Genomic DNA, 19,592 nt, shown 5'->3' with positions numbered 1-19,592 from the left:
AGAAAAGTCCAGAAAGAGCTGCTGAGACCACTTAAAGTGGAATCTGCCCTGGGCTGCCCTGAGATTCCTTTCAGAAGCTGGAACCTAGGGGTGGAGGCAGGGGAGGAGGCTACAGCCTGAACACTTTTCTGAGAAGGACATTCGTAAGGATCTTTGGGAACATTTGGGTGCTAAGTGGTTCCAGGATCTTCCAATGAAAATGGAGTAAGAACAGGTAGATAGAGGTAATACCTTGAGGCATCTACTTCTTCAGAAAATCTTTCATGGAATTATTTAAATTAGCTATTCTTGCATAAAACAAGGAGACACCAGTTTTGGAATCCTCAGCCCTTACATTAATGTCTATCTTTCCCCACCTAACAGAGTTTATGGAACATTTTTAATGTCCACAGGATCTATTAAGTTTGAGCCATTGCTTGTATTTTTTTGTTTTTGACCTTCAAAAAGGCACTTTTGGATAATTCAGCCCAATATAAAACATCTCCAATGAGCAAAAGGAAAGCTAAAGAACAAGACTGAAAGCAGACTTTGTGGGTTAAAAACAGTAAGGGTTTGTGCCCTTGTTTTAGAAACACCCAATTAGAGGAGAAATTAGCAGTCCTGGGAAGAGCCATTAAGAGACAAGCAAGTCAGGTGCTGAGAGGAGGAGAGGCAGATACATAAAGGAGCAAACTCTGGCTGGCCAGGCAGGAAGGAGACCTTGCGCATTTAACTGGCCTTGAGTCCTTAACTGGAGTCCTCAAGTTAAGAACCATACAGCTAGCTCATGGTTCTTTATTGAACCATGCCTCTGCCTTAATTTAGTGTCTTATTTTATTCAGTTTTATATGTTTCTCTTTCATACATTTTAGTTTTATTTTCCCATTAAGATTATTGGCTCCTGAGAGCAAATCCCTGCACCATTTATTTCAGCCTCTCAGGGCAGGGCAAGACAGGCATTGAGTCAGCGCTCAGTAAGTACCTAGTAAATAGACTGGAAACTGATCGTGAGGCTCTGTTTTTTTTGTTTTTTTAACATCTTTATTGTGGTATAATTGCTTTACAATGGTGTGTTAGTTTCTGCTTTATAACAAAGTGAATCAGTTATACATATACCTATGTTCCCATATCTCTTCCCAGGGTGTTTTAAGTGAATGCAACAGGAAATGTAAATTCCAGGGGGACCAATAATAATAACATCCATCTTTAGGCAGTAGCTCCTAGGTGCTCTATTCTATGCTACATATTTAATATGTACATTAGCTCTACATCTAACAACAACTTTACAAAGGGTATTATTATTTTTAACTTCCTTTTACAGCTGAGGATACGAAGAGATTTCAGACAGGTTAAGTGCCTTATCTAAGGCTACTATAGTTAATACCTGAACTTCAAGCCCAACTGTGCTGATGCCAAATCCTACACTATTTCCACTGGTTTTCTGAGTTGTGCCATGCCTGCCACCCTTTTATAATAATAGTAATAATAGCTAAGGCTTATATAGAGCTATACTGTGTGCCAGCCACCATTCTAGAGTGCGTTAATTCATTCAATCCTTACAACAAGCCTAGGAGGTGAGCTCTATTATTATCCATTTACAGAATATAGAAATTGTATTATCCTGGACTTCTAAGTTAGGGCCAAAAGAAGACTCTGTAGAACAATGAAAGAGCACTGCTCTGAGTTTTTCTATGCAGAGGAAGAAACCCTATAATCCACATAGTGTCTCACCTGTACCCAGCCCCGAGAGAGCCCGGAAGGGAGCCAGGGAGAGGAGAAGTAAGATGGAGCTGGGACAAGAGCTCTCTGCCTGCCTCTCGGTAATCCTATAGGGGAGGCTTTAGGTTGGAAGCACAGGGGAAGTGAACAGAGAGCAGACTTTGCGGTCATCAGCGTTCCCTGGCAGCTTTCCCTTGCAGCACCCGACGCTTCACTAATTTGCCCACGAGAAGACCTTCTATCAGCCAAGTCACAACCCTTTGAGTAAGGACAGTAAAGATTAACAATATTTTCTTGTTCTTAGGCTCATTCGAAAGTTTGGCATAACTACAATAGAAATTTCCGCCCACATCAGAAGGGTCTGTTATCAATCACGTTGGGATCCCACTGGATTGAACCAAACAGATCAGAAAACACAATGGATATACTCAAGTGCCAACAGTCCATGGTTTCTGTGCTCGGGTGGTTTGCCAACCCTATCCACGGGGATGGTAACTATCCAGAGGTGATGAAAAAGAAGTTGTTCTCCATTTTACCCCTTTTCTCTGAAGCAGAGAAGAATGAGGTGAGGGGCACAGCTGACTTCTTTGCCTTTTCCTTTGGACCCAACAATTTCAAGCCCTACAACACCATGGCTAAAATGGGACAAAATGTGTCCCTCAATTTAAGAGACGTGCTGAACTGGATTAAACTGGAATATGGCAATCCCCGAATCCTGATCACTGAGAATGGCTGGTTCACAGACAGTCATGTGAAAACAGAGGATACCACAGCCATCTACATGATGAAGAACTTCCTCAACCAGGTTCTCCAAGGTTGGTTGCACATTAGCTCAAAACAACTGTCTTGAATACTTATGCTACAGAGTATTTAAAGTCACCTTTGAATATATGATTATTGTTGTTCCGGTCATTGTGGGACTTCTCTATTTTCCAATGTTGACAGAATTTTTTAACGTGACTCTCGTTCTTTTTTCTTTATAAACGTATTTATTTATTTATTTTTGGCTGCGTTGGGTCTTCATTGCTGCGCATGAGCTTTTCCCTAGCTGCAGAGAGCGGGGGCTACTCCTCGTTGCGGCGCGCGGGCTTCTCATTGCGGTGGCTTCTCTTGTTGCGGAGCATAGGCTCTAGGCACGCGGGCCTCAGTAGTTGCGGCACGTGGGCTCAGTAGTTGTGGCTCGTGGGCTCTAGAGCGCAGGCTCAGTAGTTGTGGCGCACAGGCTTAGTTGCTCTGTGGCATGTGGGATCCCCCCGGACCAGGGATCAAACCCACGTCCCCTGCATTGGCAGGTGGATTCTTAACCACTGCGCCCCCAGAGAAGTCCCACTCTCGTGTCCTTTTAAATAAAGGTTTGAAAACAATAATTTTAGACTGTAGATACATCCTTAATTGGCAACAGGATGCTGTTTCATTCCTTTTAAAAGGACATAATGCTAAAGGAGACATGTCAAAAGTTTTCTAACAGTAGTACTTTAGTCTAAGATGCTGAAAGCTTTTTTTGATTGTGCTCCTTTTACTCTACTACATGACTCAATGACGAAAAGTCTGAAGACAATGAATGAGCCATGAATGGCTAAGGTGAGCAACTTCTATTGTTCTTGGATATTTCTCTAACCCCTGACCATCCCCTCATTCCTTTTCCTTTACTCAGGTAGTGACATCTGCAGGTGGCTGACTGAAATAATGGAGCAGAGGACAAGCTCGAATTCTGATGTTCTGTCTCCTACAGAGTTGGGCTCCATTTCTCTCCTATATAAAGGAATCCTCAGTGGACCTTTCTACAACTCTGTAGCTCTCTTTAGAAGTCACAAGCTTGGAGGGAATTCCCTGGAGGTCCAGTGGTTTGGACTCACGGCTTTCACTGCTGAGGGCCCGGGTTCGATCCCTGGTCAGGGAACTAAGATCCCGAAAGTGGCACAGCATGGCCAAAAGAAAAAAAAATGCCACAAGCTTGGAGAAAACTCCCTTGTTCTGCAGAAGAGAGTGTTCAGGGAGGGTCCTCAGGGAGAGCAAAATGTGCTGTCCCAACTTGCAGGAGAAGTACATGGAACAGAGCCTTGCCCAGCCACGGGGCACATGCACATGGGGGCCTCCAGAGCAGAGGACTCTGCCCACAGGGCCTGGGCCAAATGCCAAGCACTTTGGCAAAAGTGGTGTCATTCCCCAGGCGTTACCATTCCACCACTCCTCAGGACCCTACGACACCAGAGAGACTAGAACCAGGGCCTGCTGAAACATACTTATTTCATCAGAACCCCTTTTTTTAGGCCGTGCCATGTGGCATGCAGGACCCCAATTCCCCAACCAGGGATGGAACCCACGCCCCCTGCAGTGGAAGCACAGAGTGCCAACCACTGGACCACCAGGGAAGTCCCACATCAGAATCTCTTGACATCAGTTCCCTTGACATTGACTCCACCTTTTAGGAAAAGAATATCAGTGATAAAACCCCCAAAGTGCAGAAATGAGACATTACCATGAGAAAATGAAAGCTTTTAAGAAAAGAAAAATGGTTCACGATTGATTGGGGTATTTGTTGTTTTTATTGCATATTTCATTTTTATCTAGTTCCTAAAAGTTACTGAATTTAAAGCTAGAAAGTTCCTGAGAGATCATCTTTTCCAAACTTCTCTATTTACAAATGAGGAAACAAGAGATCGAGAAACTTGCCCAATAGCCCCATCCCAGGAGCACAGTAGAGCAAGCCCTCTCCCCTCCTGCCCCTCGGCCCAGTCAGTTCTTGTTCTCTTACATCACTGTGCTTCTTTCTCCTCCTTAAATCTACATTCACACATGCTCATTCTCAAAGCTGATATTTCAGTCCCTGAGGATTGTTTCACAGAAGATAGTTTGTCCACAAATGTGAACCAGCCCAAGGTTGAAATGAGAAACTCTTGGTCACAAGCAGACGTCTACATTGGTCCCAAAGGGTTCTGGAAATCATCATGCCCTCTGACACAGATTTTTTTTTTTAACTATTTTAATTCAGTATTTTACTTTTTTTTTTCTTCTTATAAATCCTCAACTGCTATTTATTTATTTTTGGCTGCATTGGGCCTTCATTGCTGCACGCGGGCTTTTTCTAGTTGCTGCGAGCGGGGGTTACTCTTCTTTGTGGTGCACAGTCTTCTCACTGCGGTGGCTACTCTTGTTGCAGAGCATGGGCTCTAGGCACACGGCTTCAGCAGTTGTGGCCTGTGGGCTCTAGAGCGCAGGCTCAGTAGTTGTGGTGCACAGGCTCAGTTGCTCCGCAGCATGTGGGATCTTCCCAGACCAGGGATCGAACCCACATCCCCTGCATTGGCAGGCGGATTCTTAACCACTGTGCCACCAGGGAAGTCCTCTGACACACATTTGCACACTAAGCCTCAGGAATGTTTTAAATTTTATCCTTTAACTGTGTCATTCACTTGAGAAGACCACTCTAGATGAAAATAATTGCCCCTTTTCAAATATAAAAATTAATTTTCTATTTGATATATTGGGCCTGCAAATTTAGGAAAAAGGTTGGTTTCACAATATGCTGCCCCTGGCATGTCATTAGTGAAGTGGTAAACATGAACCAGAGTGTGTAGTCCTCTGAACACCTCTGCTTTTTTCCTTCTGTGCAGCAATCAAGTTTGATGAAATACGAGTGTTTGGTTACACTGCCTGGTCCCTCCTGGATGGCTTTGAATGGCAGGATGCTTACACCACTCGCCGAGGATTATTTTATGTGGATTTTAATAGTAAACAAAAAGAAAGAAAGCCCAAGTCTTCAGCACATTACTATAAACAGATCATACAAGAAAATGGTTTCACTTTGAAAGAGTCCACACCAGATGTGCAGGGTCAGTTTCCCTGTGATTTCTCCTGGGGCGTCACTGAATCTGTCCTTAAGGTAAGTGGCTACTTACAAATTAACTATAAAGTGGTGCAAATAGTACACAATATTTTCTTTCACTTTACTCAGTGACATCTAGGAGATAGCTGTCAGACAATATCAAATACCATGATCACCTGGAGGTTATGAGGGGAAGTTAGGGAAAGAGGAAGGAAGAGGAAGAATTCATGCTTACTGAGAGCTTTTCATACTGCCCTCAAGTTGTATACAGTCTAGAGTGAACTTACAGTCATTTTTGTGAGAGGCATTTGTTAGTAGTGTCAAAATTAAAGGAAAATAATTTTATAGATTTTTAAAAAAATTTTTTGGCTGAACTGCACGGCTTGCAGGATTTTAGTCCAGGGACTGAACCCACGCCCTCAGCAGTGAAAGCACGGAGTCCTAACCACTGGAACGCCAGGAATTCCCTAGATTTTTGTTTTGTCAAAAGCAAATTATTAGTGGCCTTTTATTTAAGTGATTCCTCTTATTTGATAAATTTGGATTGTTTGCCTTATGAAGTCTCTATACCCCAGTGGGGCCTCCTGACTTGTCTCATTCCTCACCTTCAGATGTCTACTCAGATGTCACCTTCTCAATAAGGCTTCCCTCCACTCCAAAAAGCATAACTCCATCACTATCAGTGCACATTCCCCCTTCCTGCTCTATTTTCCTATATAGCATTCATCATTCTCTAGCATACTATGTACATTACACATTTCCCTTTTTTCTCCAGCTTTACTGAGATACAATTGACATACAATATTGTGTAAATTTGAGGAGTATGATTTGATACGTTTATATATTACAAAATCGTTACCACTATGGCATTAGCTATCATTTCCATACCATCACACACAATTCCCATTTCTTTTTTTGTGGTGAGAAAATTTAAGATCTACTCTCTTAGCAACTTTCATGTATGTAATACAATATTATTAACTATAGTCACCATACTGTACAACAGGCCCCCAGAACATGTTAATCTTATAACTGGAAGTTTGTGCCCTTCAACCGGCATCTCCCCATTTCCCCCACCCTCAGCCCCTGATAACCACTTTACACATTTTTCTTACTGATCACCTGTCTTCCCCTACAAGAATGCAAACTTTCTCCTCAAGAGGGTGGAGAGGTTTGAGGCTTTGCTGCCTGCTGTATGCCTTACTAGAGCAATGTAAGGCACATGGCAGGTGCTCAATGCATAGTGCATGAATAAGGTCAACTTTTAGAGCCAGGTGAGCCCTTCGAAACCTCTTACTCCAAATTCTTCATTTTATAGCTGAGGAAAGTAAGACCCATCAGTTAATAATTGAGACCTAAGTGACTTGCCCAAGGTAACACAAATAGTGGCAGAACTGTAGCAGGCAAACTTCAAGCCCCCAGATGCACAATGCTCTTTCCAAAATAATAATAACTATTTTTTGAAGCTCCTACTATGTACCAAGCACTTAACCGCTGTATGTATGTGCATTCTGTCTACTTAATCTTTTTTTTAAAATTTATTTATTTTTGGCTGTGTTTTGTCTTCTTTGCTGCGGTCAGGCTTTCTCTAGTTGCGGTGAGCGGGGGCTACTCTTCGTTGTGGTGTGCAGGCTTCTCACTGTGGTGGCTTCTCTTTGTTGCAAAGCACAGGCTCTAGGTGTGCAGGCTCAGTAGTTGTGACACAGGGGCTTAGTTGCTCTGCAGCATGTGGGACCTTCCTGGACCAGGGCTCGAACCCATGTCCCCTGCATTGGCAGGCAGATTCTTAACCACTGCACCACCAGGGAAGTCCCTGTTTACTTAATCTTAAAACCCTCATTTTAAGAGACATAGATGTAGAGAACAAACGTATGGACACCAACGGAGGAAAGTGGCAGGGGGGTTGGTGGTGATGGGATGAATTGGGAGATTGGGATTGACATGTATACACTAATATGTATAAAATAGATAACTAATAAGAACCTGCTGTATAAAAAATAAATAAAGTAAAATTCAAGGGCTTCCCTGGTGGCGCAGTGGTTGAGAGTCCGCCTGCCGATGCAGGGGACGCGGGTTTGTGCCCCGGCCCGAGAAGATTCCACATGCCGCGGAGCAGCTGGGCCCATGAGCCATGGCCGCTGAGCCTGTGCGTCCGGAGCCTGTGCTCCGCAATGGGAGAGGCCACAACAGTGAGAGGCCCACATACTGCAAAATAAAATAAAATTCAAAAAAAAAACCAAACCTCATTTTATAGGCAAAGAAACCGAAGTTTAGGTAGGTTACATAACTTGTCCGGGTTACCCAGATTTGTCTGTCTCCTGACCATTATGCTATAAGACCCCACAATACCACACTATTACCTGTATTCTAGAAGCATATGGAAAAACAAGATGTGCAAGTGATAGGACCAGACAAAAGGGCCCAAACCATTAGTGGGCAAAGTTATGAATCTCAACCCCTATCGATATTTAAATAAGACTTTAGTAAAGGCTCAGAGGTGATAAAAGGGGGAAAGATACAGAGAGTAATATAAACACAGTGACTCACCTTCAGTTTGTGTCCCCTGGAGAGCCACCTACTTACCCAGTGTCTATCTCCTCCTCCACATGGCACAGGCAGGCCATCTTTTCCATACCACTTCAAGTAGGTTTATATTTTCCAAAATTCCAGACCCAGCAAAGAGAGGCCCCAGGGGAGACAAGAGTTCCAGCCTGTACATGACCCAACCTGTAAGTTCCTGCTTCCTCTGAAGACCCATCTGTTCCCCAGTGTTTGACACTGTGAATGTCTGCCCCCTCTGAGGACCCTACTCCTATTACTCAGAGAAAGAGCTGATCACTTGGGTCAGGGGAAAGTAATTCTGTGATCAATCAGGCCTGGGTTTCTTGCTCACACCTGGAGCCCATCAAGGAGTCAGCATCCCTTGAACTTAAACCAGGAGTGAGGATGAGTGGCTCACCAAGAAAAATTAGGGTGCATTATGAAAACTCAGCCAGATGATGTATGAAAAGATGATGGGTAGGCAAAAGAGTAGATGTTCTCTATAGGAAGACTAATAAAGTGAAAGTAACATTTTAAAAATATTGCTATGCCTACCCACACACATCTTATTTTCCTCCAACCTTTTTTTCCTTCAATATTCTTTTTTTTTTTTTTTTTTTTTTTGCGGTACGCGGGGCTCTCACTGTTGTGGCCTCTCCCGTTGTGGAGCACAGGCTCCAGACGTGCAGGCTCAGCTGCCATGGCTCATGGGCCCAGCCGCTCCGCGGCATGTGGGATCTTCCCGGACCGCGGCACGAACCCGTGTTCCCTGCATCGGCAGGCGAACTCTCAACCACTGCGCCACCAGGGAAGCCCATCCTTCAATATTCTTCTCCAACATTTTGTTTTGAAAAATTTCAAACTAGTACAATAAACACCCATATTCCCTTCATCAAGATTGGCTGATTGTTAACATGTTGCCATGTTTGGTTTATCTCACTCTTTCAGAACCATTAAAAAGTTGCAGACATCATTATACTTTACCCCAAAATATTTCAGCATATGTCTTCTAAGAACAGTGATATTCTCCTATCTCATACTATTATCATACTCAGGAAATTTAATATTTATTCAATATAATCCAACATATAATCCATATTAAAATTTTTCTAAATGTCCCCAAAATGTCCTTTATAGATTAAAAAAACCTTTTTTTTAAAATCATAAATAAGGAACACATATTTGTTGTTGTGTATCTTTAGCCTTTTAATTCAGAGCAATCCCCCTAATCTCTTGGTATTGACATTTTTGAAGAGTTCAGGCCAGTTGCTTGTAGAGTGTTTCATGGATTTCTCTGTTTCTTTATTAGATTAGTTAAGCATTTCTGGAAATAATACTACATAGATGATGTTGTGTATTTCCCATACATCAAATTAGGAGGCACATAAAATCAGTTTGTTTCATTACTGAAGACATTAGTTGAAGTAATAGTCACCAGATTTCTTGGTTAAGGTGGCATTTGCCAGATCTCTTAACTGAAAAGTACCTTTTCCATTTGTAATTAAGAATTAATCTGATGGTGATACTTTGAGACCATATAAATATCCTGTTCCCCAACAACATTTAACCAGTGGTCTTAACATTGATACAATAACCTTGCCTGAATTAATGATTACTTTGTAGATTGCAAAATGGTGAATTTCTAATTAGATTATTCCTTCTATATTTATTAGGTGAATTCTTTTAAATTCAATGTGTTATAATTCATTGTTGTCATTGTTTCATTGGGCCTTTTGCTACTCAAATTTTCTCAAATTTGGCCAATGGGACTCTTTCAAGCTGCTCCTGTGTCTTTTTGACATTTCCCTTTTAGGTTTTAAGCACTTCCTTATTTTTCTGGCACAAGATGTACCAGCATCACTTCATTCTTTTCGTGCCCCAGACCTGGAAAAAGCCATTACTCCAAAAACCCCAGGATCCTTTTAGTGGAAAATAGAACTTTAGAACCAAGCTCTGGGAGCCAGGGTTGAGATCAGGGTGCAATACTTTATATCTATTGGCAGATTAATCACACACTGGCTAAGACTAATGCTTTCTGGATATTTTTAAAAATAAGACAGATTTGGGGAATTCCCTAGCAGTCCAGTGGTTAGGAGTCGGCGCTTTCACTGCCGTGGCCCGGTTCAGTCCCACATCAGGGAACTAAGATCCTGCAAACCGTGCCTTGGCCAAAAAAAAAAAAAAAAAGTAAGAGATTTTTCATTTGATCTTGCCTTACCTTATGGCAGGATTTCCCTTTGTAAATACCCTTTCAATATCATGATGCTCTGCGATTTCAAAACACTGGAACTGACCATCTAGGCTAGGAGGGTTTTACTCAAATAATTATATACAGATTTACCTTAATGCTCACATGATCAATGTTCTCTCAGTTTAATGTTCTAGATAACTGGCTGGCAGATGGCAAGTGGGAATGATATGATTTTGTAATTAGACTATGAAAGATGACACACGAGAAAACAATTAGAGGGAAAATATTTACCAAAGGTTAATTACCCATTTATTCCAGGTGTGTTTAAATTCAGTCATGGGAAGAAAAAGCACTTTAAAACAAGTTCAGAACTTTTACTTTTTTAAATTAAGCTTGAATTTGGATATGTTTTTCTTAAGCCCTTTTCTGTTTTAATTTAGACTCAAGGGCCTAGCCGGCAATTATTGCAAGGAAAACTAAACCCAAGTTATAAGTACCTTATGTTTGTAGAGTGCTTTAGAGTTGACAGAGCAGTTGGCCAGATCACACCTGTGAGGTGCGTGAGATTGCTCTGTCACTATACAGAGTTGCCAAGCCTTGAGTTTTAAAGGGACAGAATTAGAACAGGAATCCAGGGCTCTCTCCCTGGTGGAGGGGCAGGGAATGGGACGCCATCAGATCCAAGAGTCAACTTGGGAGCTTCTCACGGTTATTTTAGGGTCCTCTCTTTTCATAGTTCAAGTACCTTATATAAGGAGGGTGTTGAGTATTCTCCCTTTAGATGAATAAATGCTTTGTTCTCACAGGCACATGGGTGGGGGAGAAACAGAATGATGCACATGTGATATCACTGGGACTTTTCAAATCAGGTGCGTTAGAGAGATGCCTTCAGCAAATGCAAGGGGTCATTCCCCACCCTGTCCCACTGTCCTCTTTTAGGAAACGTGGCTGGGGTCAACCAGTCCCCTCTAAACCCAAGTGCCTATCTCAGTGAAATCCTCGACAACTGGAATGTTAACTTTGCCTTCAATTTATGGCAGGGTTTGGAAGGTCCATCTTTTGTGACTCCTTTTAACTGAGAGGACTAAGCCAATTTCCTGATGCATTTGAACAGAATCACATGAGAGACCCCTACTACATTACTGTGTTTTTAGGACCGACAAACTGGAAAACAGCTTCTCAGTGTTTTCTTTTTTTTTAATTAATTAATTATGGCTGTGTTGGGTCTTTGTTGCTGCACATGGGCTTTCTCTAGTTGCCGCGAGCAGGGGCTACTCTTCGTTGCGGTGCGCGGGCTTCTCATTGCGGTGGCTTCTCTTATTGCAGAGCACGGGCTCTAGGTGAGCAGGCTCAGTAGTTGTGGTGCACAGGCTACGTTGGTCTGCTGCATGTGGGATCTTCCCGGACCAGGGCTCGAACCCATGTCCCCTGCCTTGGCAGGCAGATTCTTAACCTCTGTGCCACCAGCAAAGTCCTTTCTCAGTGTTTTCTGAAAGACAACTTGTTTTCCAAGGCAAGCCCTGGGTGTAGTTCCTTCTCTACATTTTCTGGTCTCCCCAGTAAATTTCAAGGGCTGAGAGGGAGGATAACCCATCAGGCCTTTTTTCTGACATCGCCAGAATAGCAGGAAGACATATGTTGTTATGAAGGACATGTGCATCATTTATTTTCTCTGTTGTCAGTGAGAGGCAAAATAAGATCAGGCTCTTCTTCTCAGAGGATGTATGCCAAGTCTGTCTGCCAGGGTGTGCTTTACCTGAATGTGCTTGTTTTTCACAGCCAGAGTCGGTGGCTTCCTCCCCACAGTTCAGCGATCCTCACCTGTATGTATGGAATGTGACAGGCAACAGACTGTTGCACCGAGTGGAAGGAGTGAGGCTGAAAACACGACCAGCTCAATGCACGGATTTTGTCAGTGTCAAAAGACAGCTTGAGATGTTGGCAAGAATGAAAGTCACCCACTACAGGTTTGCTCTGGACTGGCCCTCAATCCTTCCCACTGGCAACCTGTCCACGGTTAACCGACAGGCTCTGAGATACTACAGGTGTGTGGTCAGTGAGGGACTAAAGCTCAACATCTCCTCAATGGTCACGTTGTACTATCCAACCCACGCCCACCTAGGCCTCCCCGCACCTCTGCTGCACAGCGGAGGGTGGCTGAACCGGTCAACCACCAAGGCCTTCCAGGACTATGCCGACCTGTGCTTCCAGGAGCTGGGGGACCTCGTGAAGCTCTGGATCACCATCAACGAGCCTAACCGGCTGAGTGACATCTACGACCGCTCTAGTAATGACACCTACTGGGCAGCTCACCACCTGATGATCGCCCACGCCCTGGCCTGGCACCTCTACGACCAGCAGTACAGGCCTGCACAGCGTGGGGTTGTGTCGCTGTCTCTCCACTCGGACTGGGCCGAACCCGCCAATCCCTATGCGGACTCGCACTGGAAGGCGGCCGAGCGCTTCCTCCAGTTCGAAATCGCCTGGTTCGCAGAACCCCTCTTCAAGACTGGGGACTACCCGTTGGCCATGAGGGAGTACATCACCTCCAAGAATAGGCAAGGGCTCACGCGCTCCGCACTGCCTCAGTTCACCGAGGAGGAAAGGAGGCTGGTCAAGGGCACTGCAGACTTCTATGCCCTGAACCACTTCACCACCAGGTTCGTGATGCACGAGCGGCAGAACGGCAGCAACTACGACGCGGACAGGGACATCCAGTTTCTGCAGGACATCACCTGCCTGAGCTCCCCCACCCGCCTGGCCGTGATACCCTGGGGAGAGCACAAGGTGCTGAAGTGGATCCGGAGGAACTATGGAGACGTGGATGTTTACATCACGGCCAGTGGCATCGATGACCAGTCTCTGGAAAATGATGAACTCCGAAAATACTACTTAGAGAAATACATTCAGGAGGCTTTGAAAGGTGAGGTTCGGGGGCTATTTCAGATACAGTGAAGTATGACATTCCCAGATAATATGAACAGAAGAATGAGGGGAACAGGTTCATTAATGACAGACAGTGTCAGCTCATTATGGGAAATTTGGCAAGTACAGAAAAATATTTTTTAAAACCTGAAATCTTACACCCCCGAAAAAAGTGCCTAGACTCGTGCTGACTAGATATCATTAATACAATTGAGCTCATACTACAATATAGTCTTGTAGCCAACTTTTTTCTTAATATCACATTATAAATGTGTTCTATGTCATTAAAAGTTCCTTGTTAACATTATTTTAATGGTTGCTTAATATCTCATTATAGGGACATATCTCAGTGCACTTAGCCACCTCTCAAATGTTTGATACTTAGGTGTTTCTTCAACTACTAAAAAATAGGTATCTTTGTATATAAATTTTTGTCTTCATTTCTAATGATCTCCTTGGGATAGATTCTCCAACACGGAATTATTGGATCATATATTATAAACAGCAGTGTTTGAGAGTGCTTATCTCACATACTCCTCCCAGCATCGGTTAATATCACATTTTTAAAAAATATTATTTCTAAAAGTTCATGATCAATTTGTTGAAGCTGCAAAAGTTCCTAGAAATTTATTCATTTATTTGACAAATATTTATTGAGTACCTAGTATGGGCAAAAACTGATCTGGGCAAAAACTGTTCTGGGCACTATGCCACCACTGAACAAAAATAAAGATTACTGTCCTTTATGGAGCCTATATTTTTCTGGAATAAGAGTCAACAAACAAGTATAAGATATAGCATGTCAGGGGTGAAAAGGTCTGTGGAGAAAAAACAGCAGAGAAGAGGGTGCCTCAGGGTGGGAGACAGGAGAGTCGTTACAATTCTAAATAGAGTGGCTTGGGAACCTCGAAGATCCTCAAAGAGAAGTGAGGCAGCGAGTGTTCCAGGTAAGAGAAGAGCAAATGCAAAAGCCCTGATGTTGGAGCATGCCTGGCCTATTTGAGGATCAGGAAAGAGGTCAGGATAGTTAGAAAATAATGAGCAAGGGGGAAAGTAACTGAAGATGAGGTCAAGGAGGTAAGGGAAGAGGCAAATCAGGTAGGGCTTAGTAGGCCACTGTAAGAACTGTGGCTCTGAGTGAAATAGGAAGACTAGGAGATTTTAAACAGAAGGGTGATATGCTCCAACTCACACTTTAAAAGAATTACTCTGGTTACTCTTTGTGAATACACTGTAAAGGAGAATTTACAGGGAGAATTGCACTGGTCTGGGTATGGATAACAGTGGATTGGATCAGGCTATTAAGAGTGGAAATGGTGAGAAGTGGCCAGGTTCTGGATGTATTTTGAAGGTAGTCAAACAGGATTGGATGTGGGTATGAGAGAAGAAAGATGATTCCAACATTTTGGCTTGGGTAACTAAAAGGGTGAGTGGCCATTTATCAGGTTGGGGAACAGGTTTTTGGAGATGAGTTGTTTGTTGTGCAAAGGTTAAGTTTGAGATGTCTCTTAGACATCCAATTAGAGATGTCAAGTAGGCTAACAGATATGAACCTCAGGTTCAGAGGAGAGGTCTGGGGCTGAGACACAAATTTGGGAATCATGAGAAAATGGATGTATTTAAAACAATAAAGCTGAAGGAGATCACTAAGAAAGCAAGCATAGAGAAGAGGGCTGAGCCCTGAGAAACCAGTATATATATAAAAAAAAGACTAAACAGGAGCCAATGCTGTAAAAGATAACTAGAGGAGGATGTGCAATCAAGGGAGGTTGTTGTTTTTGCTTATTAAGATACCAAAGTTATAGCATATTTATATGGAAATGATCCAGTAGTGAGGGAAAATACATGAGAAAAGAGAAAGAACAATGGAGCGATGTCCTTGAGTAGACGAGAATAAACTTAGTGAATGTGTAAGTGGAGAAGTCAGCTTCCTCCAGGAGCATGAATAGGTCATCCATAGTAACAGGAGAGAAAGCAGAATACCAGTGCAGATGCCAGTAGGTGGGTAGATATGATTATAGGAGACTGAAGTTCTCCTGAGAGCTTTAGTTCAGCAGAAGTAGGGAGGAAGGTCATCACTTCAAAGCAAGGATGACAGAGCAGGGTCTATCAGTTTGAGGACAGAAAGGTGTGAAAAAGTTGAGAGGGCTTCACTGGTGGCACAGTGGTTAAGAATCCGCCTGCCAATGCAGGAGAGACTGCATCTTCATGGTCCGGGAAGATCCCACATGCCGCGGACCAACTAAGCCCGTGTGCCACAACTACTGCGCCTGTGCTCTAGAGCCTGCGAGCCACAACTACTGAAGCCCGCGTGCCTAGAGCTCGTGCTCAAGAGAAGCCACCGCAATGAGCACAGGCACCACAACGAAGAGTAGCCCCCACTCACCACAACTAGAGAAAAAGCCCACACGCAGCAAAGACCCAACACAGCCAAAAATAAAAATAAATATATTTATTTAAAAAAAGTTGAGGAGAGCTAGAGTAAATCGCTGGGGAAACCAAGTGTAGTTATTGGGCAGCACAAAGGGCACATCTGAGATTTAAAATCAGGCCAAATAGGCAAGATTTTTCTGCTTTTGACACTAGGAACAGAAGTAACAGTAAGTCCTTTGAGCTTCATGGCTCCAATTCTTAAATCTGCTTTTCCTCCAGGTGTTTTTGTATTATTATAGATCAAAGTTTTACTTCAAATTTCTTTTTAAAGTTACAGCATTACACATACTTTCATCTTCTTAAAATCATAAAAGAATGTCAAAAAAACCTTTAATGAAAATCACATTTTATGGGCACGAGTTTCAGATTGTTTCAATGAAAACTAAATTCTTATTCAAAGATATTTTATAGTCCACTTATGATTAATAATGTTCATTTCTGATATTTTTCAGCATACTTGATTGATAAAATCAAAATCAAAGGCTATTATGTATTCAAACTGACTGAAGAAAAATCTAGACCCAGATTTGGATTCTTCACATCTGATTTCAAAGCTAAATCCTCAATCCAGTTTTACAACGGACTGATCAGCAACAATGGCTTCCTTTCTAAGAACAGTAGTCCTAGATGCAGTCAGACTCAAAGAAACACAGAGTGTATTGTCTGCTTACTTCTTGTACAGAAGAAACCACTGATATTCTTTGGATGTTGTTTCTTCTCCACCCTGGTTCTACTTTTATCAATTACCGTTTTTCATAAGCGAAAGAGAAGAAAATTTTGGAAAGCAAAGAACTTACAACACATACCATTAAAAAAAGGCCATGAGAGTTCTTAGCTAAGCTGATCCTACCATATTTCTGTCTGCATGATGGAAAAGATTAAAAATTCACTCCAGTTCCATACACTGGTAACTTACAGAAGATACACCTATACTGTAGAAAAACAAGTTTTGAGATATTAGTGATAGCCAAGGTAATGACAATAAATGTCTCCGCTATGTGGTTCAAATTTTCCCTTATGTGTTAACATCAGTGAATTCAGTTCTTGGATCTAAGGTAAAGGCTTCCCTAGAAGGTAAGGTATGAGGATTATCTGATACATTGTTTCATGGAGTTTGATGAGCTGTTTCCTATCATTATTCTACAGTTTTTTTCTAGGAATACCAATAGCTACTTATGATAAAAGAAATTGTTTTGAAAAAAGTGCAACTTTGTTAAAAACTCCATAGCAGAGATTTAACTCTTAACACAGGATAGTCAGTGATAAATTCTGTCACTTCTAACAAGGTGCTTTCCCCTTTGGTGAGGGTGTTTCTCAAATGGAAAGAAAAAATAGGGTAAGTAGTGCTTGTGTATAGCCAGTTACAATATAGACTGTAGCACATCAATCCCTTAGTTTTTCTCAATAAAAATTAAATTAAGCACTCACAAAACATCTAATTTTGTGAGGTCTCTCTTTTTCCAAATGACTTTTTAAAAATAACATTTAATTTCCAAAACTCATCTTACGTTAAATATCAGATGACTAAGATTAAAAAGAGAGCTTCCCTGGTGGCGCAGTGGTTGAGAGTCCACCTGCCGATGCAGGGCACACGGGTTCGTGCCCCGGTCCGGGAAGATCCCACATGCCGCGGAGCGGCTGGGCCCGTGAGCCATGGCCGCTGAGCCTGCGCGTCCAGAGCCTGTGCTCCGCAACGGGGGAGGCCACAACAGTGAGAGGCCCGCGTACTACGCAAAAAAAAAAAACAGCTAGACCCAACAGCTAGGCCACAACAGTGAGAGGCCCGCGTACTGCGCAAAAAAAAAAACAGCTAGACCCAACAGGGAAGTCACTCAACCTCACCGTACACGTACAGCAACTTCTTTAGACAAATTGACATTATTCTTCACTTGAATTTTCTGAGGTGACAAGATGTATCATACTTAGGAAAATTAAAACATTCTAAAAAGACGAAAAGTTTTAAATTATCAAGTTACCAAAGGACCATTTATCCCCTAAGACTTGCTCTCTCCCCTGAAGTGCTTCACTGTTCTGACACATGCACACAGAGACCTGTTGACTGCAGCCATATCTGGACCTCTCAACTGTGTCTCTTTGGACACAATTCAGAACGTTGGTGGTCTGCATAAGTGGAAACTATTCTTACATTGCAACTTTTGAAACTAGGATTAAGCAAATTCTTAAACCTGAATTTGCAGTTTGACTTTCTTGAACTCTATGCTTAATATTCATTCACTGTATTCTCAATGTTGGAAGAAAACCTGAATCTAAACGCATTTATACACATTCTTTCTTTAAGTGAGTCAGTATTTAAATAACTAACCATTGTCTACTCTCCAGGAATTTTGACTTTAAGAGTCAAAGGAGGGACCTCCCTGGTGGTGCAGTGGTGAAGAATCCACCTGCCAATGCAGGGGACACAGGCTCAAGCCCTGGTCTGGGAAGATCCCACATGCTGCAGAGCAACTAAGCTCGTGTGCCACAATTATTGACCCTGCCTTCTAAAGCCCGCGTGCCTAGAGCCTGTGCTCCGCAACGAGAAGCCACTGCAACGAGAAGCCCGAGCTCCACAACAAAGAGTAGGCCCCGTCGCAACTAGAGGAAGCCTGCGCGTAACAAAAGACCCAATGCAGCCAAAAAATGAATTTTTAAAAAAGGAGCATTTAAAAAAAAAACGAAGACTAAACGCAGCCCAAAATAAGTAAATATAAATAAATCTAAAAAAAAAGTCAAAGGAAAGCTCTTATTTCCTACATAGCTGAGATACTAGTTGATAACAGCATTAAGTTTCAAAGATACAAATAACAATTGGTCAATTCAAACAAATGCAAAAGTGATGAGACATCAATTTGCTCTCTGGCTGGCCAAATTCAAATAGTAAAATTTCGCAGATGTGTTCTTCTATTCTCCTTGTTCCAAATGCACCCCTCCTTCTAACTTAGCAGATTTTAGGTTATGCAAGGAATTTTTTGTATTTTCTTTTTGAGAACCACTTAGTTATTGGCCTTGAGGCTATACACAATTACAATAACTAGTCAATTATTTTAATTTTATGGATTATCAGTTGAGCAACTCATCAACTCTTTAACCTCTAACGTCCAAGGTTTTGAAAAAGAAATGCATATTCAGTCATAGGAATAACAAAGCTTTAGAATTAAGATTTTGCTTTTATGGTCTCTACTTTGTGTTTTGACTAAAGTATCTTGTATTCATTGTTTGTAACTCCACTAAGCAGCATTATTTTGTCTTTACATTTAGTGCTTAAGCTTGACTTGTGACCCCCTTTTTTAAATTTGTTGCCTTGCCATAAATTCTTGCTAAGAGTAAAGTCCCTAACCCAATGCTTACCCTCTTCCCTTTTTTTATGGCCACTTGGGAATTATTTTACTTTTTTTTTTGGCCACACCATATGGGAATTAGTTCCCTGACCAGGGATCAAACCCACCGCCCCCTGAAGTGGAAGTGCAGTCTTAACCACTGGTTTAAGCCATCATCATATGAAAGTCCCTAGGTAAACATTAAAACTGGCTCATGATCAATTATATTTACTATTCAGGTTTTTCTTAAACTCATTTTAAAATCAAAGGGTCAATTAAGAACTGTTGATAGCTTTTGACAGGGTAAGATCTTTAAATTTAAGCTTTTCTGAGACTTGAAAGAAAATCATCTTAAAATGTAGCTTGTGTTACTTTGTATATTGTTACATTACTGTTGTATTCAATGTAACCTTTCACTAAAAAGTCTGATACATATGGAAATATCACAACTATGGTGTTTAAAGAGCCTCTGGAAAATGAGGTCAGTACATTGTGACTAGGTATTTAATTCTCGATGTAATTTATTCCAAATAAACCGGTTTATGCTGATTATTTATATTCAACTAACAATCTAGTCAGTTTTAAGAACTGTGGAATGTGAATGGGTTTGGTGTTGTAACTGGGTTGTGCCCCAACACTGCCTCCCCCATCCTCCCAAACT

The 19,592-nt window shown here is 42.1% G+C and overlaps 1 protein-coding gene across 1 annotated transcript in view; it reads left to right on the top strand.

Annotated features, from left to right (window-relative positions):
- Window positions 1-16,449, top strand: part of KLB (klotho beta) — a 34,934-nt gene extending 18,485 nt beyond the window's left edge. Inside the window, exons 2-5 of the mRNA XM_060013182.1 lie at window positions 2,003-2,513; window positions 5,313-5,581; window positions 12,036-13,179; window positions 16,067-16,449. Of these exons, the coding sequence (XP_059869165.1) occupies window positions 2,003-2,513; window positions 5,313-5,581; window positions 12,036-13,179; window positions 16,067-16,449 (2,307 nt within the window). The remainder of the gene's footprint in view (window positions 1-2,002; window positions 2,514-5,312; window positions 5,582-12,035; window positions 13,180-16,066) is intronic.
- Window positions 16,450-19,592: the final 3,143 nt, after the last annotated feature.

This window comes from Delphinus delphis, chromosome 5, assembly GCF_949987515.2.
Source record: "Delphinus delphis chromosome 5, mDelDel1.2, whole genome shotgun sequence".
Lineage (NCBI taxonomy): Eukaryota > Metazoa > Chordata > Mammalia > Artiodactyla > Delphinidae > Delphinus > Delphinus delphis.
Note: the sequence above shows the minus strand (reverse complement) of the source record. Positions and strands in the feature narration are given on the sequence as shown.